Here is an 18,758-nt window from a genome sequence, read left to right on the forward strand (position 1 = left end):
ATGTGTGACTGAGGCAAAAATTTAATCATCTTTTTCATATTACACTTAACAGAAAAAAGCCATAACTAAGCTACATCATAAATGGACTAAATGTTTACAGATACATTAATACAATGATCCGTAACACATTTGGCAATTAAAACATTTACTGAAATCGTAAATATGCTATAAGGTTCAGAATCACAGATAAAAAGTATTTCCAGGCTGTTTTAAAATAATTCTGAACAGGCAGTACATCTAACTTTCTTTAGTGGCAATAGCTTTTGTTTACTTCACCCCACAATAGATTTGTCACTGAATACAGGTATTGTATGTAAAGGGCAAAGTACATGGCTATAGAAAGGCAGAGACACACCCCACTGCAGAGAGCACGCATACACACACGCGCACACACCCATCTCCATGCAATAGTCCAGCCGAGAGACAATGGAAGGCGGCACGGTGCGGATGCTGAGCTGGCCGTGGTTTCCATCTCATCACAAGGCTGCAACCGAAGTCTGATACACCGGAATGATCCGGCCACTGGTGCGGGAATGCACTGCCCCGCACGTCATCCTGCTGTGATCGGAGCCTGCCTCACTTCCTCAGACTCTGAGTCTTAAAAGTGAACGGCTTCACCGAGCCAAACACCTTGCGGCCGAGGTCCCGGAAGGAGCGGGAACGTGTGAGCCGCGGGGGAGGTGGGGGCGGGGGCGACAGGGACGGGGAGGACAGGGGTGACAGCGACGGGCAGCTGCCCTCGGGACTCTGGGAGCGGGACAGGTGGAAGAGGCTGGCCGTGGAGGAGAGGCGCTCATCTTCACCGCCGCCGGCCACAGCCAGCGGCCTGCTCTGATCCAGGCTCAAGCCCACGGCACTGTGGCCCAGCCCGGCGCGGGCGATCTCCAGGGACGACACCCATTGCTGCCGGCGCTCCCTGGCATCACGCCGCTGAGGCCGCGCTTCCAGGAAGCCTTGGGAGCCGCAGCGGAAGAGGGGCCCGGCCAGCGGGAGGCCGGAGTCCGGCTGCCTCAGGGCCTCCCTCGCCTGCCCCACTTTCTTAGCGCTGGAGGGCTCCTCCATCTGCGCCTTCCGCCTCCCGCGATCCATCTCGCTGCACCTCCACCTCTCCTTCTCCTTTCCCCCGAATAGTCCTTCCAGCCTCTTCCGGAAGCTGGCGCCCCTTTTGGCAGCCGCATCCTCCCCCGCCTCGTCCCACCGTCCAAAGCCCTCCCTGCGCACGAAGCCGGTCACCGTCGACGCCCTCACCAGCTCTCGGGAAGCGTGCTTACCCCGGTAAAGCCGCTCGCCGTCGCCCCCCCTCCAAGCCCCACCCCCCGAGCACCAGCCAGCCTCCTGCCTCAGGGAGCCGCCCCGAGGACGCAGGTCTCCTTCAGGCGGGGGGCCAGCGGCACGCAGGCGGGGCAGCGACGACTGCGTCGGGGAGCTGCGCTGGAACACAGAGAGAGGGGGCGGGGCGAAGAGGGCACGTGGCTGCGGCGGGGGGCGCCGCTCGGGGGGCGGGGCCTCACAGGGAGAACTGCGAGGGGAGGGAGATCTCTGGGGAGCGAGGGCTGACGGGTGGCAATCGAAGTGAGACGGGGAGTGGGCTGCGGGGACCAGGCCGAGGGCTCTGACTTCCTGGGGGGGACGGCTTTCTGGGGGGCACGGTGGGGCCACCTGGGCAGCTGGCTGCATCTCTGGTACAGAGGCAGAGTGATACTGAAGCTGGGGGGCCCACCAAGCGCTGGGCTGCTCAGGCTGGGACTTTGGCGCATCCTGCGGCGGGCCAGGGTGCGAACAGGGCGCCGGGATTGAGACGGGGGAGCGGGAGGTAGCAGCGGGCGCAGGGCAGGGCTCGTCGCTCCTGAAGCAGTCGGCGTCCAGCTCCACCCCCTCCTCCAGGAGCCCGGCCACCACGGAGCGGGGAAGGCCCGACACACGGGCAATCTCGCAGACCCGCTCGGAGTCGGCGCAGATCTTGGGCGAGCTCTCGCAGATGCGGGCCTGACTCGCCGCCGCCTCCTCCTGAGAAATGCCGCTCCAGTCCAGTGAACGCGAGAAGCCCTGCGTGCCGAAGCCACGCCCCGCAATCTCCAGCGAGCCTCGATGGTTCACCGTCTGGGGACATGTCGAGATCCTTTTCCTGCCCCTCCAGGCGGATGCAGAGAACGAGGAAGATGGCGAGGGCGTCGGGGTGGGGGTGTCGTTGCCCAGATAGTCACACGAGCTGGTCGATCCCTTCCTGTCGTTGGAATCAATGTCGAGGGCGGTGTTCACGTTCAAATTGGGATTGAGGTTCAGATTGAGGTTGAGGTGGAGGTTCAGGTTCACTCCATCCCCGTTCAACGACGGCAGGTTGCCCAGATTGATGGAGTTCCGGCAGCTGCTTCCACCAGAGTTACCAAACAGGGATCGCCGCTGCGTGACGCCGGCGGCACTGTGGCTGTCAAAGGAGGCCAGCGATTGGCTGGAGCCGCGGCTGGGCCCCGTGTGCCACTTCCGAGAGCCCAGCCTGGAGACGGGCTCTACCGCGGACCTGGAGTGGTACCGGAGAACCAGCTTGGATATATACTGGTCGAGTCGGGCCATGTTGGGAGGCACTGGGTTTCGCAGTTGGACAGGAGCTTCAGGTTGGGGTTGATCGACAGAGGTCAAATCAGGGCAGGGGTCCGGGGTCGGTGCAGGCGCTGGGGGGTCCTGGCAGGAAGTGAAGAGGGGACTCTGGAGGGCCACGGCATGCAGGGGACTAGGGTAGGGGTATACCTCTTTGGTTTTCCTGGAAACCAAGTCGGAGCAGAATTTCGGGTCCAACTGGAGTCGAGAGAGTAAAGAAGCACCGGGGATGGACTGGGATGGGTCCTCTCCCAGAGCTGAACAGAAATCGGAGAGGAACAGGAGGCCGCTGATTTCCAAATCACCTGTGTCAGGGAGGAGAGAGGAGCAAAGAGCTAAGCTGTGGTATTATTTCACTGTCCAGCATAGGTCAGTATGAGTTAGGCTACTTTGGTCTACAGTTTTGTGTCAATTGCCTCAATCACTCCATTAAAATATTCTTAGAGAAAACTGTCAGCTAATTATCTGAACCGGAAAAAGAACAATGCTCTTGCCTGTAGAGAATGGCCTCCTTTCTCCCTTCTCCAACACTGCCTGTGTGCTCTGACCGGGGGGCTTTTTGGCATCCTGCCACTGGGAGGCACTGTGGTCTGCAGAATGAGGTCGACAGTCCCAGGGGCAGCAGCCCCCCCTACTGCCCACACATGTGCCGACTGCCCCCTGAGCACCGTCACTGCACACGGAGCAACAGGAGTCGGACAGGGAGCTCCCGCTGACTGAGTAGAAACCTACGGAGGGAGGGAGGGCAGGCAGGAATGGCATTGTAGCATCGGGGGCAGGGAGAGGGGCAGACAAAAGGTTAAGAACGCAAAGGGAGGAGAGAGAGAAAGAAGAGTTAGAACTTTTGTTGCACAGTGAGTCACCCATCAACTGGATAGGGTGTCTAAAGGCATGTTTTACTGCAACTTAGTTTCCCTATTTCCGACAGCACGCTACGGGCTCTCGGGCCAAACCGGGCACAGAACCCAGCCCCAACAGATTGCCTGCTACCTGAACTGGGCCTGGAGTCACAGTCCAGCGGGTTAGCACATGCGGAGTCGGGGGTTGGGGTGGAGAGTGTCTCAGATGGCAAGTCCCAGGACAAAGCTGACCAATCCGCACTGGTCCCGATGCCGTCGAGGTAGGGGAGTACTGGCTTCAAGGGGGAAGTGGCCTGGAGAACGACAAACGAAAAAACGCTTCAGCTGTTGCAGTCCAGAGTCGTCATAGCACCGATTTCTGCAGTTCTTAGTTGCCTTGGTATCCGTGATGTAACAGCCTCCAAAACGGGCAGGTGACTCATCGATATACGGGCGCATATGCAAAACCATATCATGAGTGTATGAGTAACATGAGTTTCCTCAGGAGCTAATTTAGCTGCGTGCTCCGACGTCCGTCTGCATCGTCACCTGGCATCAAAAGCTTCAATCAGCACAAATGCAGCCTCATTCTGTGCAGCCTGCATGCGTCCACAGTAATGAGGGCAAATGGCGTGGGGGACAACACAGGTGACTTGTGCCATTCCGGAAAAGGGGGGGGGGGGGGGTTAAGCAGACAGGACTGAAGGGGAAAAAATAAGTGGTGCAATTAAAGGGAAAGAAGGGCAGGAAGGGACTGGAGGAGAAGGGGGATTTTAACTATCTCCGCTCCACCTGTTAGAGCTTCACCCCCCCCCCTCCCCCTTTGATACCAGATGGAAGATGCAGGCACTGGGGGGTGGGGGTGGGAGAGAGTGCTGCTGGGGGAGGGGAGGCTCTGGCCGAAGTAACAGCAGGAAGAAAAGCAAGTCAAAGACCCCTGACTCCACCGTCTTCCTCCCCCACTGATCCGCAGTCACTCTCTTTCACTTGTCGCCCACACGCCAAAATTCTGTGCGGAGAGATGTACCAAAAGTACACTTTCACAGAGCGTGCGCTCTCCGGCGTGGACACACGAACACGCTGAGCAGTACACGCGCACACACACATCCGTCACCGCAGCCGCTCCACCCAGTTACGTAACGCAGGACGCATTCCTGCAATAAAATATTCATTACGCTTCATTTCATTATATTTAATGTGTTTCAACCGTGTACTTGTGTTTTACCGTCGAGGTCTGAGTGTCTCATGTTGATCTGAATTTGTTTCTGTGCTGATAACGACTATGACTAAATGTACCTTGCAGGCATTCCTCAGACAAACACAGTCATTTATATTTCAAAAAATAGATTTAGTAAGTATTAGAGAAGAAGCTTTCAGAAGAGACATGTTGATGGATGTGGTGTTAGACCCAACATGAACAAGCAGCAAGATGTTCTAAGTACCTTTTTCAAGCTGGGACCAGTCTCCGAAAGGGTGACTCTACGCCCAAAACGCTGAAACTGTAATGAACGATTATTGTGCCGTTTTTCCCTAAATCGGCTGCAGCTGTTCAATCTTTCTCCCACCCTGTGTACTCTGTGTACCATTAGTATGATGTCACGGAGGCCAACTCAACTCAAAAAGCACATCGATGAACAGTTGGATCATGAAATGTGCAATTGAGAGCCAATCGATCTCAGCTAAATAAGTAAAGTTTTAGACGAGAACAAACTGAATTCACCAACTGTCAGGAGCTGCTTCGTGACTTCCTGCTTGCAGGCAAAGGCAGGATTACTCATTTGGAGCAGCCGGTAAACACCAAATGTACTTCGGCTGACTGTTTCCGTGAGCTTTACACTTCACATTCAGCTCTGTTTGACTCACTACATTGCAGCTCCACATATTATGTTTGCATCCATTTCAAACGCTCATATGACCAGGGAAACCTGATTGGTCACGTTTTTAAATTGCAGGTGTCACACTGTGCAAATAAACAAGCTGTAAGTCATCGAAGAACCTGCATCTCATTTACATCACTGAATCTTTATTTTAAAGATATTCATTTATAATCAGAACTAGGCTATACAACTCAACAAAAAGCTTTCAGTACTTGAGGATGTCATCAAAAGTAAGGAGAAATTTCATGCATTACTCCAGATGTCTCTATGCAAACATGCAGATTATACATCTTTAGGAGTATTAAGGAGCTTAGATCTCCATCCAAACTTCTTTAAGCTAGAATGATATGGTATATATTGTCAAAAAAAAGTACAAATTTGTACCTTTGAGACTATTGCTTGTCACTGGGGTTGTATCCTCAAGGGTCTTGTACCCAGCTTTAGGTAAATGTACCTTTTAAGGTACAAAAATGGACTCGGCAACATTTTTGCCCATTAGAGGTACATTAATGTTGTTTGTACCTCGGGGTACAAATCTGTACTAGTGTTGTACCCTTTTTTATGATAATGCCGTTGTCCACAGCCACTCGCTTTTCTCAGTTTGTTTTCGGTTCCAGATATGCTTCAATTCTGCTTAAGTTAATAACAACAAAAAAGTTTAAAAAGAACAGCTCAGGGTTCATTAGCCTCTGCAGTTCCAACGTAGTAAACAGCTATGAGGAATAACTCGGGGAAAGAACGTTAAACAAAGGCATCAAACTCAAACACCCGGGCAGGTCCCACACAAAACCGGACTAATCAGCAAAAACTGCCGACAGATGCTTATTTGGTAGCTTCCCAGAGCAGTTACACCCCAATTAGAAACACATCACACTTACAGCCAGGGAGCCACCAGGTTCTAAATAATGCAATGACATCTCTCTGGGAACCATTTGGCAACGAAAGATTGTCCAAAATAGGCGACGACAGAAACTGATGCCGATGGGCAAAACATTTTCTCTCAGTCAAATGGTCTAGTCCCATGTTGCGTGGTAGATGTGTTTAGAACGTGTAACAAGGCCCTATCTGCGTGATTATCGTAGCATTTACACACGGGTCTCCCAGCTTAATGTTCTATTTGGTTCTTTGACCATTTTCATATAGTCCTTTTGAGATCACAGTTAAGTATGTAGCTAATGCCTTTGTTTGTGGAGCCTCTTATTCAGCAGGCATAAGCCTAAATACATACATGTGGTATTGACGTGCCACAGGGGTGTCAATGTGGATGCAGTGTAAACCGGAATCAGCCACTAATTATAATGCGCTTCCATCTGTCTGTTTTCCCGCAATGACAATATACAAACTCCACACACACGGAGCCATTGTGGAGAGTCAAACCCTGCTGTGAGGCAACAGTGCTAACCACTGGCCCACCCCCATTATAATATACTTAAATCTACTAATATACAACGCAAATGCTAAATGCGTGCCTTGCAGTATTGCACAATAGCATTAATCAGTCTGCTCGGTTCCGTGCAGCACAGGGAACACGTGGTATGTGGTGCTGCCCGGATTATTTATCACCTCACGGGCATATTGTAGAAACGTCAGGAAGTGCTCCAGAATTAAGCAGCTACTGCCAGGCATACCCTGGAAAAGGTATGTGTACAGGGATGTACCTGTTATCTCCAGTAAAAAAATATTGCAAATAGTGTCACTGCATGAATATGGATGGTTCACGATCTAAAGTTGTTTTGTAGACAAGTTTTAAAACACAGTTCAAAGCACCAGTGGACAAAAACATGTCTCAACCTGGGCTGCATTTCAGAAGAGAAAAACACTGTTTTGGTAAAGCAGTTTAATTATACACGGTGTTTAAGAACAGGGAGTGCAGAGTGTGATCACATGGAGGTGTGCAAGAAAGCAGAGTGACTGACTGAGTGTGTGTGTTAGTGAATGTGTGAGAGAGTGAATATGTGCGTGTGAATGTGTGAGAATGAGTGTGAGTGAATGAGTGTGTGTGAGAGAGAGTGTGAATGTGTATGTATGAGTGAGAGAGAGAGTGAATGAGTGTGTGTGTATGAGTGAGAGAGAGATGCCCCCTTTGTAGATGTAGCGATTTCTAAAATGCACCATTAGGTCAATATGTTTATTTTTTTAATGGATAACTGTCAGTGGTTGAGTTATTTTGGTTAATTTTTCATTTGTAACTTGCAACTTGTTTTGTTTGTGAATAAGACTAATGCCATGGACTTACATGTAACACCAAGGCGAGTTAAACCATTCCGAATCCTGACGGACATTAATAGCCTTTTTTTTATTACGGACATGGTATTTAAAAACGTAGCCTAGTTTTTTTTTCTCGATGAAAACATTTAGCCACAGACACGTCTGTCCACGTACGGACAGGTTCGCTATCCCTTTTTAACAATGAATAGTTTATTTAAATTACAATCGTCTTCATTAAAATCTGGTAATGCATGGATTTATGTATTTCATTATAGGCCTACATTTGTATCCTTTATGTATCTCATTTTACAAACTGCCATTGCCAACATTTATAAGGTTGTGGCCGTAATTATGCATTAGAATTCTTAATTTATGTGCAGGTATATCAATTCAGTTCAATAGGTAGATAATCTGCTGTTGGTTCGTCTTACCCCATTATTTTTATATGATGAGTTATTACCCGTGTAACCTCCCAACTCTTTGCGAGTTTGTGCTCAGTGATTCGTGGCGAAATGGCTGTTGAACGTCACCTTACTGTCACTCGTCATTCACACCCGCACACCGGGCTATCGGCCTGGAGGGTGAACCTGGGGACTCTCCACTCGCTAAGTGACGCTCTTCCCCGTTTCCTCCGGTTGTTGTGTAACGGGATCTCATGCAAAATCCGGATCGCGTTGGCGTGAAGTTGCCTGGTTTCGTTATATAACGGCGGCGAAGCGCCGAGACCAGAGGTACCCTGATAAAGGCGCTAAAAAAATCCATAAACATACAGAGACTTTTTTTTAGCTCCTGCTTTTTATACTGCCATCTTATGATACCTGCTCATTTTCTACCTGGCCTCCACCTTTAAAAAAGAATCAATAGCGACCCTTCTTACAGCTTTTCGAGGACAGTCAGCTTGGCGGTAGGATATTTCTGAAGCAATTCAGAGCACATGCGTATCACACAAATGAACCAAAATAATTAAAGCTGCGTTGGAGGTCTATGGATTAAGTGCATAGCACTTACTCTAGAATCAACATTTGGCTTCTTTTTTTTAGTTTTATGGCAATTCCGCACCGCCGTGGTCAGCGGGATACCAGTTCAGGACGGTGGCAGTTTGCAGCGCCACGTGGAACAAGTCAGCTCCTTCAACAGCAATGATGCTGAAGGGACAACAAAGGCTGCTGCAGTGATTTTACTAATGGGGAAGTGTGTCCTTACAACACTGCATGACTGATTTACGGTAGCACTATACATGCCACCCCCACTGAAAATATCCCATGACATAGGGCCCTATGCTATGCGCCATGGGATTTCGGAATCTGAGGTTGAATGCAAAGTTTTGACATTCCGCAACTGCTTTGAAAATTCTTACCGATGTACAGTTTTAACAAGAACGGCATGTTTACCCAGGGTGTCAGCCACGTCACGCAGTTCATGTGCCGTATTTCTGTAAGGCTACGGCATGGTACTTCTTATAGAACAGATTTGACTATCCCCATTAAAAGTTGAACGGTCAAATTCCACTGCACAGGCCTATAGGGTCAACATGGGACCAAGCCGCATTTTACAAAATGTGTGTTATATAACCTGGCATAAAACAGAACTAGTCTAAAGATCTTCGGGATTATGAAATTCCGTCTGCTCAAATGAACGGGATTCAAAATAATTCAAAACACAAAAGGCCTACATCGGCAATAAATCACTAAACACCAAGGTGTCCCGTAACTTCACTGTCATCAAAACAGTTCAAGAAGTGTCAGCTGGAGTCACACGTGTAAAAACACTGCAGCACTTCTGCTGGAAGCCTGAACAAACACCCCGATTCTTCAAAAGCCATATAAATTATAGCAAAGGAATGCAACTGATACATTTTACACAATACACTATATATCCATCATCATGATACACCAGACTCCCTTATTTTTCCGAAATTACATTACCCAACAATGTATGTTTTGTGTGCTATACATGTATAAAAAATACATTTTGAAATCACGCGGTTTGCAATAAAATAAAATTTAAAACAGCAGAATTCCGCGTGTGGATGTGCGCATCCCTGTAAAAGATGACGTACCGCAGCGCGTGCTACCCTGGGTGCCTCCGCTGGGTATGAAGCGCTGCTGTGCATCGGGGTTTTTTTCTGGCTCCCTTTTGACTTGTTTGATTGAATCAAGCGCCAGAATAATACAGACAACGGGTGTTCAGATACGACGAGCGATCTGTTCTGCTTCATGCATTGGAAAATACTTAACGGATCTTAACTAATCACCAAGGGGACTGTCGTTTACTAGTAGCAGGTATCACGCGGTTTGACAGTGTCAGTCGTATTACACTGGGTTTAGTTATGCCCATCGGGGTGAAGCCTACTTGGTATTCACGTTGTCATTGCAGTGCTGCATGGCTCTGCGTCTGTCTAATTCACATAAAATGCGTACAGTTGGCAGCCTTCAGTCATTATACCCAGTTACCGTTTACGGACCCTTCTGAGCACCCAGTTACCGTTTACGGACCCCTCTGAACACGTTCACATGTTCGATTAGCGGACACCGCACGCCATCATTTTCCAGATGCATCCTCCCACTGACCTGTTGCCTGCGGGAACTTGACACGCCATCGGCGGCGACAGCGTCGCCTGGTCCTCGCCGCCCGGAGCCGGACGCGTCGGCAGCCGCTCTCCGACCGAGCACCGCCTCCACCATCTCCCAGTGCCGGCACCGGAGGAGGTCCAACTCCACGATGCCGGCCAAGCTCGCCTTCAGTCGCTCTCCGATCCGGACCCGCTCGCTGCCGGACCACAGCGAGGTCACGCAGCCGCGGCGACCGGCCATTACGAACCAATGTCCGGGTTGAAGGTGCACCACTAAAGCCCGGTTTACGGGAACTCAAGTGCGATGGATTGGCTCCAGGAAAGCATCACCCCATGAAGCGTATCACACCTCTGTCACGGCGGCTACAGTCCGTACGTTTAGCCCAATTTGCCTGGTAGTAGCTAGACGCGCACACTAGCCCTGTATTAACACTCCATCGGAATAGCCTGCCGGCTAACTTTCTGTACACTGGAGCTCCAAAGCAAACCAGCAAATCAAATCACTTGTTTTTTTTTCCTGAAACAATGAAGAGTTATTAGTACGATCTTTATTCTGCTGATCTTGTCTCTTCAGTACCGGTCAGCATTCCCATTGATATACGGCCAGATTTCTTTTTTCCTCCTAAACGGCATGGTTAGCCTCCGCTTCCTGCAGTTCTCCGCTTCCACTGCAAGGATCCAGATAACAAAGCGAGTCGCGTCGTTACACATTTCGGGGGAAAGAAGCGTATAGGGGAGGGGCAGCAGCGCCGCTGGCCGGTGTGATTGGCTGTGAAAGGTTTCGAAAAAAAAGCATTTCCCACTTTTTATTTCACATAGGACAATTTTAGACTTATACCCATAATAAACGTAGAAAGAAATATAAAGTTTGCTTGCAACCCATAGGAGCATTAATTACCTTTATAGAATTTAAATATGTGGGGAATAGTGTTAGTGTTGCAGTTCAGTGACTGATCACTTTTGAGACTGTCGGCTATTCCTTCATCACGCAGGACACCTGTCCACCTCGTGTCATTTTACAGCTACCCCCCCTCCCCCCTAAACCCAATAAAACCTGGCTTTGATCACCAGGGAGCAGCGACGATAGCCAGTGCCTATCAGCATTACACACTCATTATCTGAGAACACACTCCCAACACACAAAGAAGCATTATTACAAGAAATGGGCAGCGGAGGGACACGCGAAACTACTAAATAGCTGCGGCTTCTCACTATCTCTGAGAATATTGCGTAATGCCATCAACGTAAAGCGATTAATCGTACTTATCTGCATTACTACCTGCAGATATTTGTGAAACGGCATTTTATTATCTTATTTTGTACTTTGTGGTTGGTTAAACGCTCATGCCAATTTTCTGATACAGATCAATGAAAAAATCATATCTTACAATACATTTTAAAAGACTAGGAGTTTTGAAGTAGGCCTAAAAGTTTAAATTTCTCGATAAAAATTGGGTTCCTGTAAGTTACTGAGTTACATGATTTTATATGATTGTGATTAAACTGTCACGTTACTATGAGAACCAAAATCACTGGAGGGTCCTTTCGGATACCTTTACATTTACGGAATTTAGCAGACAACCTTAGCCAGAGCTACTTACATAAGTGATACACCCCCACTCTCACACCGCATATCCTTGTCGGGTCACGGGGAGCCTGTATTTAAAATGATGTAGTATTTTAAATGTTGCATGAGCCGTTGTGACCCACCAGGGGGCGCTCCAGGAGAAAACTCCTAGATCGGCCGTTTTTACTCTGAGATGCTATGAAGAAGTAAATGTATTTTCTGCTGTTATTAAAGAAGTAGCCTATTATTGAAAACCCTCCATTCATTTTTTTCTTATCCGCTTCACAAACTTAAGCATACAATGTAAAGGGAGGATTGTTATCTTAACATATATTAAGTATTAGTAATGTGTAAAGCAAGGAGATTAGCTAGAAATTCTGGGCCCCCTGACAAAATGTCACCTCCTTCCCCACTTCAGAGTGGAATTTGGGCCCCCTGTAAAATGTTGGGCCCCGAATCTACCAGCATCCATGCCTCTCCAACACCCCTGGTGTAAAGTATATCGAGTCTTAATTAAGTGATGCTGTCTTCTGAAAGCAAAAACTTAAAGGTTAGAGAATATTGACATAGGCTGTTCTTATGTTTGTTCCTGTTGTTAATCATCAAAAGCAGGTCATATTTAATTTAAAATGATCATGTAAATACAGTCAGTTGCAGAACAATTAATATTAGAAAAGGAACTAATTACACCTTTTCAGAAATACACATTAACAGTCATTAACCAGAAGTCATTTGGTTTTATGAAATTAATTTCTGCGGTTGTCTTTCCTAATCAACAACACTACCACAGCGTAGGCCTACCGCAAAACACGTGAGAGACTGAATTTAAAGAAATGGAACCTGAAATATTGACTTTCATCCGGCATCATGTTTCATTAGACTTTTATAATGATTTAAAATGCATTACTTTGGCACAATCCTCAAAAAAATCATAATGATCCTTAAAGAGGTGATGTTCAATAACATGGTTGATGTGATAAGTTTTAAAGTCTCAATATTATTACCTGCGATCATTCTATCTTTAAGGTGACGGGCATTAATAACTCGTATTTCTGAAAATCACATAAAGTGATTAATTAGGAATTTATGTCTACTTATCTATTTTTCGCCTAGCAAGGGTCTTGATTTTACAGGGCTTTGATTTTACATGCATGCTGACTCGGGCCTCCTTATTTTCACACCCCCACCTCCCCAAAAAGGCTGGTCTATAAATGGGAGCCGTACAACTTCAGACTTCCACCCGAAGGAGCGCCCAGTCACCAACGGGGAAACACTTTGTCGCCCCCCCCCCCCTCCCCCTCCAAAGGCTAGTCATATCACTTCACTGATTTTGACACGTTACCACAAGTAAACATGCCTCCCTTCGAGAAGTCACAAGAACTGAAGCCCTTCAAACAGAGGAAATGCCTCGGTAAGTATCCACTTCATACTGTTTATTTGCCGAATGCAGACACTGCGCGCGTCCCCGACGACAGTCTGCGTTGTACGAAACTTACGTGACCTGCAGCTGATTCTGTGACAACGTGCTTAATGTAGCGCTTATCAGCGGCGTTGACGTGGTAACAGGCACAAATAACTGCCTTTATGAGAATAAGTTAATGGGCATTACATTAATTTAATTTAATTAACATTTCCTTTAATTAAGGTTTTGGTGTTTCTTCTAGCTACAAGAAAGGATGAGGTGTGCAGTATTCGCTCCAAATTCCCAAACAAATTACCCGTACGTTTATTTAATTCATATTCCTTCTTTCTGTCATTTATTGCCAATTTACAGCTTATTGTTTTATCTTGCTTATTTACTATACATTGGGTATAATCTTAAAACAGCAATATGAAAAATATGCATGCAACAAGTAAACGGAATTGTAATTGATTCCGTATTTATTTTGCAGTATGTAATTGTGCACTTTCATATTATTATTTCATCCAGGTTATTGTGGAGCGGTATGTTCGTGAGAAGCACCTTCCACTGCTGGATAAAACCAAATTTCTTGTTCCATTTGAACTCACTATGGGTCAGTTCCTCAGTCTGCTCAGGTACGGTAACTGCGCTCCTGTAACATGCATGTCAATGCACGTGTGTATGTTCTTTAACCAGCGATTTCCCTTAATATGAGTTTCGGGAGCACTATAGTGACACACCTCATCTTCCACTTTATCTATTTTAGCATTTTAATCCTCATCACTTGGTTGGCTAATCCCATCTGTTTGTTCCCTCTTTTGATTAACAATTTTATGTTCACATATTTGTCTCGTTTAGATTTATAAAAATGGTGCCTTGGAATTCTGAAATTTATTTTATGCATTTCATTGCAAACGAGTTGCTGCATTATGAACATGTTTTTTTCCAGTAAATAATGTTTTGTTTTGTTTTATCTGTGCTGGGTGGTGACTGTAGATCAGTAGTAATTAGCAGGCGTCACTGGGACTTGACCTTATTTTATTCTCCTTTTCCTACAGGAGTAAAATTGACCTAAGCCCCACACAGACTCTATACCTGATGCTGTCGGACCACAGCATGTCCTGCATGTCTGCCAGCATGGGGGAGATCTACACCCAGTACAGGGACCCCGACGGTTTCCTCTACATAACCTACACGTCCCAGGACATGTTCGGAGGAGGGGCAGCATTGGCCCCTCCCTGCTGACATTCATGAAATGATCCAGCCTCAAGCACAGGGAGTAAACATATGATGTGGCCCCGTCCCACTGCTCTTTGAGTCACCAGCAGGGCTGTGTTCCTAAATGTTGCTCAGATGAGGACAATGTGTGGACGGCTCGCGTGGTCTGCAGGACACTGTGCCTGAATCCCGTTAAACTGCATGCGGAAATCCATCTTCACTCTGTGTCTAGTTCACAGTCAGCCATTCCTCAGTAACTATAAAGGTCTTTTCTGCACATTATAAAGTTTTTGGACACCCATCGTATTGCTGTACAGCCAGGTGTCATATTTATAGGTATTTAAAAATCCAAATAAATGTTTCGACCTTTTAAGAACTTGTTTTTATTGTCCTTAATATCTTTCAAGGACCGTTTTCAAGAGAGTGTAACTATAGAATTCCACGCATCATCACACAGAAAAATAAGAAAAGTGACACTAGACTCTAGCCATTAAACTGCTCGTTATTAAATCAGCAGAGTCATCATAGTATGGCACCCTACTAATGAAAATCGGAATATATAATCAAGGTAGCCTGTACACCAGAGGTCACTGACCTGTTTGAAACTGAGAGCTACTTCATGGGTACTGAGCCATACGAAGGGCTGCCAGTTTGATACACTCTTCTTAAATCAGGTATAATAAACATGTTTTAAATGCTTTTTTTTTTTAGATATTGTCACTTTCAAATCTATATAAATCCAAAGAAGAATAGCAACAGGGTAAAATTAAATTTTAGATGCTGCCCACTGGTGAGTTGTGCTATTTTTAGAACAGGTCCACGGGCGACTCACGTGGCCCTTGGGGGCGACTCACGTGGTCCTTGGGGGCGACTCACGTGGCCCTTGGGGGCGACTCATGGTCCTTGGGGGCATCCTTTCATCCTTTTTGGGGGCGGAGTTGCCTCTTCCCCCCATGTCATGCAGGTTTGCTGCAGGTACTCTGGCTTTCAGTCCAAAGACATGTAGTTAGGCTAATTGGTGCATGTAAGTCGCCCGTAGTATATGAGCAGGTATAGGTGCCCTGTGATGGACTGACATCCAGAGCGTAGCCCAGCCAAATGCCCTGTGTTAACATAAGAACATAAGAAATTTACAAACGAGAGGAGGCCATTCGGCCCATCAAGCTCATTTAGGGAGAACTTAACTAATAGCTCAGAGTTGTTAAAATCTTATCTAGCTCTGATTTAAAGGAACCCAGGGTTTTAGCTTCCGCTACACTAGCAGGAAGACTATTCCATACTCTAACTACACGCTGCGTGAAGAAGTGTTTCCTCACTTGCTTTGGATAGGCTTCAAGAAGCAGGTCAGAAAATGGATGTATGGCTGGTATTCTGTGTACATGCCCCCTATATAAGCCTTATTTGGCTCCTACCTCCAGGGCTGTGGGTTTAAATCGCAGCCCTGCCCTCTGTATGGACTTTACATGCTCTCTCCTCATTGTGTGGGTTTCCCCAAGTGCGAAGTCCTGCAGATTTCCCAATAGCAAGAGCACAAAGGTCTTACTTGTGTTCCTGGCAAGAGCAGTCTTACGAACTCGGGAAGCAATGATTCATGGGATTGTTGTCGTAGGCGAGGATGTGACTGATGCTGTGCATTAACAACATCCAGGGATTTCTACCATCCTCTGTACTTCTCTTCTTTGTGTTGGAACTGGTCTTTAACAACGGTAGATGATGTAAAACGGGTATGTGAGAGCAGAAGTACGGTCAGGCACGCATATCGTTAAACATCCTTACAGTCCAACGATTTGGCCCCTCTAAATTGCCCACAGTATATGATTTTGACATACATTTAGGGTTGTCTTGTTGAAAACCAACCAACCTGCTTTAGGATAAAATTTCCTGTTACTTAGTGGAATTTATTGCACCATTTATTGCAATAGGAGCCCCTGGACTGCAGGCCAAAGCATCAATGATCTATAAACTGACTGCATATCCTATTAACAAAGAAACAGTAAGCATTCGCTGCATTTTATAGTCAGTACATGTATGGTTATGGATATTTGAGGAGTAATATGTACTATGAGAGACGCGTACATAAATTTCCAGGAATGTGTATATGTGCAGCAGCCTACATTTATATGGTCATTGACTGGATCATTTATCGCGCATGCAGGGCCTTTTCGTTACGTTTTATTGCCAGGATATATCGAGGTTTCCTCGGACCAGGATGTCACTGGAACATGGTTAAAAGTCTACAAATCACATGATAGAAGACATTCTGAAAAGCAAATGAAATGGCAGCTGCAAGAAGACATAGGGAAGATACATCAAAATGTGCAAATCAGCCAGCTCCTCAATCATACTCACCGGTCCGTAACTGATCGCGTTGCGAATGCCTGCGCACATATGAGAGGACGCCCCATCTCCTGTCCTAAACCTGATTTAATTAAATGCTCCTCATTCTAAATTGAGCAGATATGCTAGTGTGAAATAATGTGCTGGGTTAGCAATCTATAAGCCTCTAATACACACACACACACACACACAGTCGTGTAATCATACCCTTATGGGGACCGCTCATTCATTTCTATGAGAAAAATGCTAATGCTATCTATAACAACCGTAACCCCTACCCAGCCCTAACCATAACCATAAGTAACCAAGCAAAATACAAGAGTTTTTGCATTTTTATATACCTGGACCACACACACACACACACACACACACACACACACACACACACACACACACACACACACACACACACACACACACACACACACACACACACACACACACACAATGAGAGCCCCTGTCCTTTCGTGCACACTGGGTCTCACACCAACCTGTCACATATGGCGTGCCCGCCTGCCTTGCTGTGTCACATGACACCCCTACCCCACGGAACACCAGGTCAGTGTGTCAGGCAGGTGGGCAGGGCTGTGTGGCTGTGGGGCCTGAGTATAGCTCGGGGGATGGGGGGGGGGGGGGGGTTATAGATAGCACGGGACACGGACTCCCTCTCACTTCACACTCATCCGCCGATTCCAGCACCAAGACTCTGTATTCTTTAGCTTGACTGCAGCGTTTGATGGGGGTGAGCAAGGACTGGCTGAGACCGGCTTTACGACTCTGTAAGACCGCGGCGGAGAGGGGACTTACAGCACTGGGTATGGAATAAGCAGCACAGTCACCCGCAGCGACGAGCCGTTGTCAGGTGTGTGTGGCGGCACATTAAAAAAAAAAAAAATGTGGGACACAGTTATTTATATCTGAGGATGCGTTTGGCCACAGCGCAGCTGCCAATCAAATCCATTTAAATTAACATAAAAGTGAGAAGAAACTTGTGAGGTGACAGGGCACCTATTTAAACAGAGGTGTTCCTAACCACCCCAAGCAGACACCTGCCTCTGCAGTGGAGAACACGCTCAGTCATACGCTGACCATTCAGCCCACTGCTTATAATTCAGCACAAGCATATTTTAAACAAACAAACTGTGATGCACAGAAAGATTAAACGAAAACAGATTAATGGATCTCAGTAGTGATTCACTGCATATCCCGTTAACTGCTTTATGTACCCAACTCATAGAGTTAGCTGTTAATTTGATTGTGTTTAGTCTGACAATCATTACTAGGTATCTTAAGACATATATTGTAGCTCAACAAGTAGCACATTGTACTTCTAACACAAAGGCTGTGAGCCCAAAGCCCGGGGTGCACATATAAATTGTAACCTTTCCCTCTCTTGTAAGTTACTTTGGATAACAACATCAGAAATAAGTACACAATGCTTGTTACTTTATGAAGTGAATTATAATAATTATTATTACTCCTACAGATTTTATTGACCATGTTTATATATTTTATATATTTGGCCCAGATTAACTGGCTTTAACTATGATGTGATTTCATTTCAGGCTGCTCAGTTCTACTCAAAAGATCCATCAAGAAGAGACTAAACAAATATAATGACATTTACGTCAGCATTAAATGTTTCGGTACAGAGGTTTTATTTAAAACTCCCTGAGTAGAGTGCCAACAATGAGCTGTTTAAAACCAGAGGCCAAAACATTAGTTTAAGCAGTTTCATTTAGAGACACAATAATGTCTCTGATCTTAATTACATCATAAGAAAAGACACTCCTGCCCTGACACATAAAATACAAAAAAAAAGCCTGCAGATCCATCTTCAGACAAGAGGGGGCGCCCCAAACATTCTACGAAGTAAAACGCTAATAGCAGGAAGACCAGTGACAGCCACTGTCAGCATACCAGGGTGTGTCAGAGCAAATACAGGCAGTTGAAGGCCTACAGAGAGAGAGAAGACAATAAGTTATTGTCACATTTGCTTTGAGTGTGATTTTGTACGCCTGCTTAAAAATGATCAGCTGGTGGGTTCAGGTCAGAGAAGACGTTCATGAAACGAAAACAAAACCCACAAAATTCTGGGGAAATCCAGACAGCACACAAACAATAGATGTTGATATGCGATGAG

The 18,758-nt window shown here is 46.6% G+C and overlaps 2 protein-coding genes across 2 annotated transcripts; one reads left to right on the forward strand and one right to left on the reverse strand.

Annotated features, from left to right (window-relative positions):
* Position 1: 1 nt before the first annotated feature.
* Positions 2–10,799, reverse strand: LOC111853016 (uncharacterized). Its single transcript, XM_023829446.2, has 4 exons — positions 10,090–10,799; positions 3,586–3,748; positions 3,090–3,323; positions 2–2,900 (listed from the first exon to the last, which is right to left on the reverse strand). The coding sequence occupies exons 1-4, from the start codon at positions 10,330–10,332 to the stop codon at positions 577–579; spliced, it is 2,964 nt and encodes a 987-aa protein (XP_023685214.2). The 5' UTR covers positions 10,333–10,799; the 3' UTR covers positions 2–576.
* A 2,152-nt stretch (positions 10,800–12,951) lies between these two features.
* map1lc3cl (microtubule-associated protein 1 light chain 3 gamma, like) lies at positions 12,952–14,654 on the forward strand. The gene is made up of 4 exons (XM_023829445.2): positions 12,952–13,069; positions 13,323–13,378; positions 13,589–13,695; positions 14,119–14,654. Exons 1-4 carry the CDS (start codon positions 13,012–13,014, stop codon positions 14,303–14,305), a joined length of 408 nt encoding a protein of 135 aa, XP_023685213.1. The 5' UTR covers positions 12,952–13,011; the 3' UTR covers positions 14,306–14,654.
* The last annotated feature ends 4,104 nt before the right edge of the window (positions 14,655–18,758 follow it).

This window comes from Paramormyrops kingsleyae, chromosome 10 (genome assembly GCF_048594095.1).
Source record: "Paramormyrops kingsleyae isolate MSU_618 chromosome 10, PKINGS_0.4, whole genome shotgun sequence".
NCBI classification, from domain to species: domain Eukaryota; kingdom Metazoa; phylum Chordata; class Actinopteri; order Osteoglossiformes; family Mormyridae; genus Paramormyrops; species Paramormyrops kingsleyae.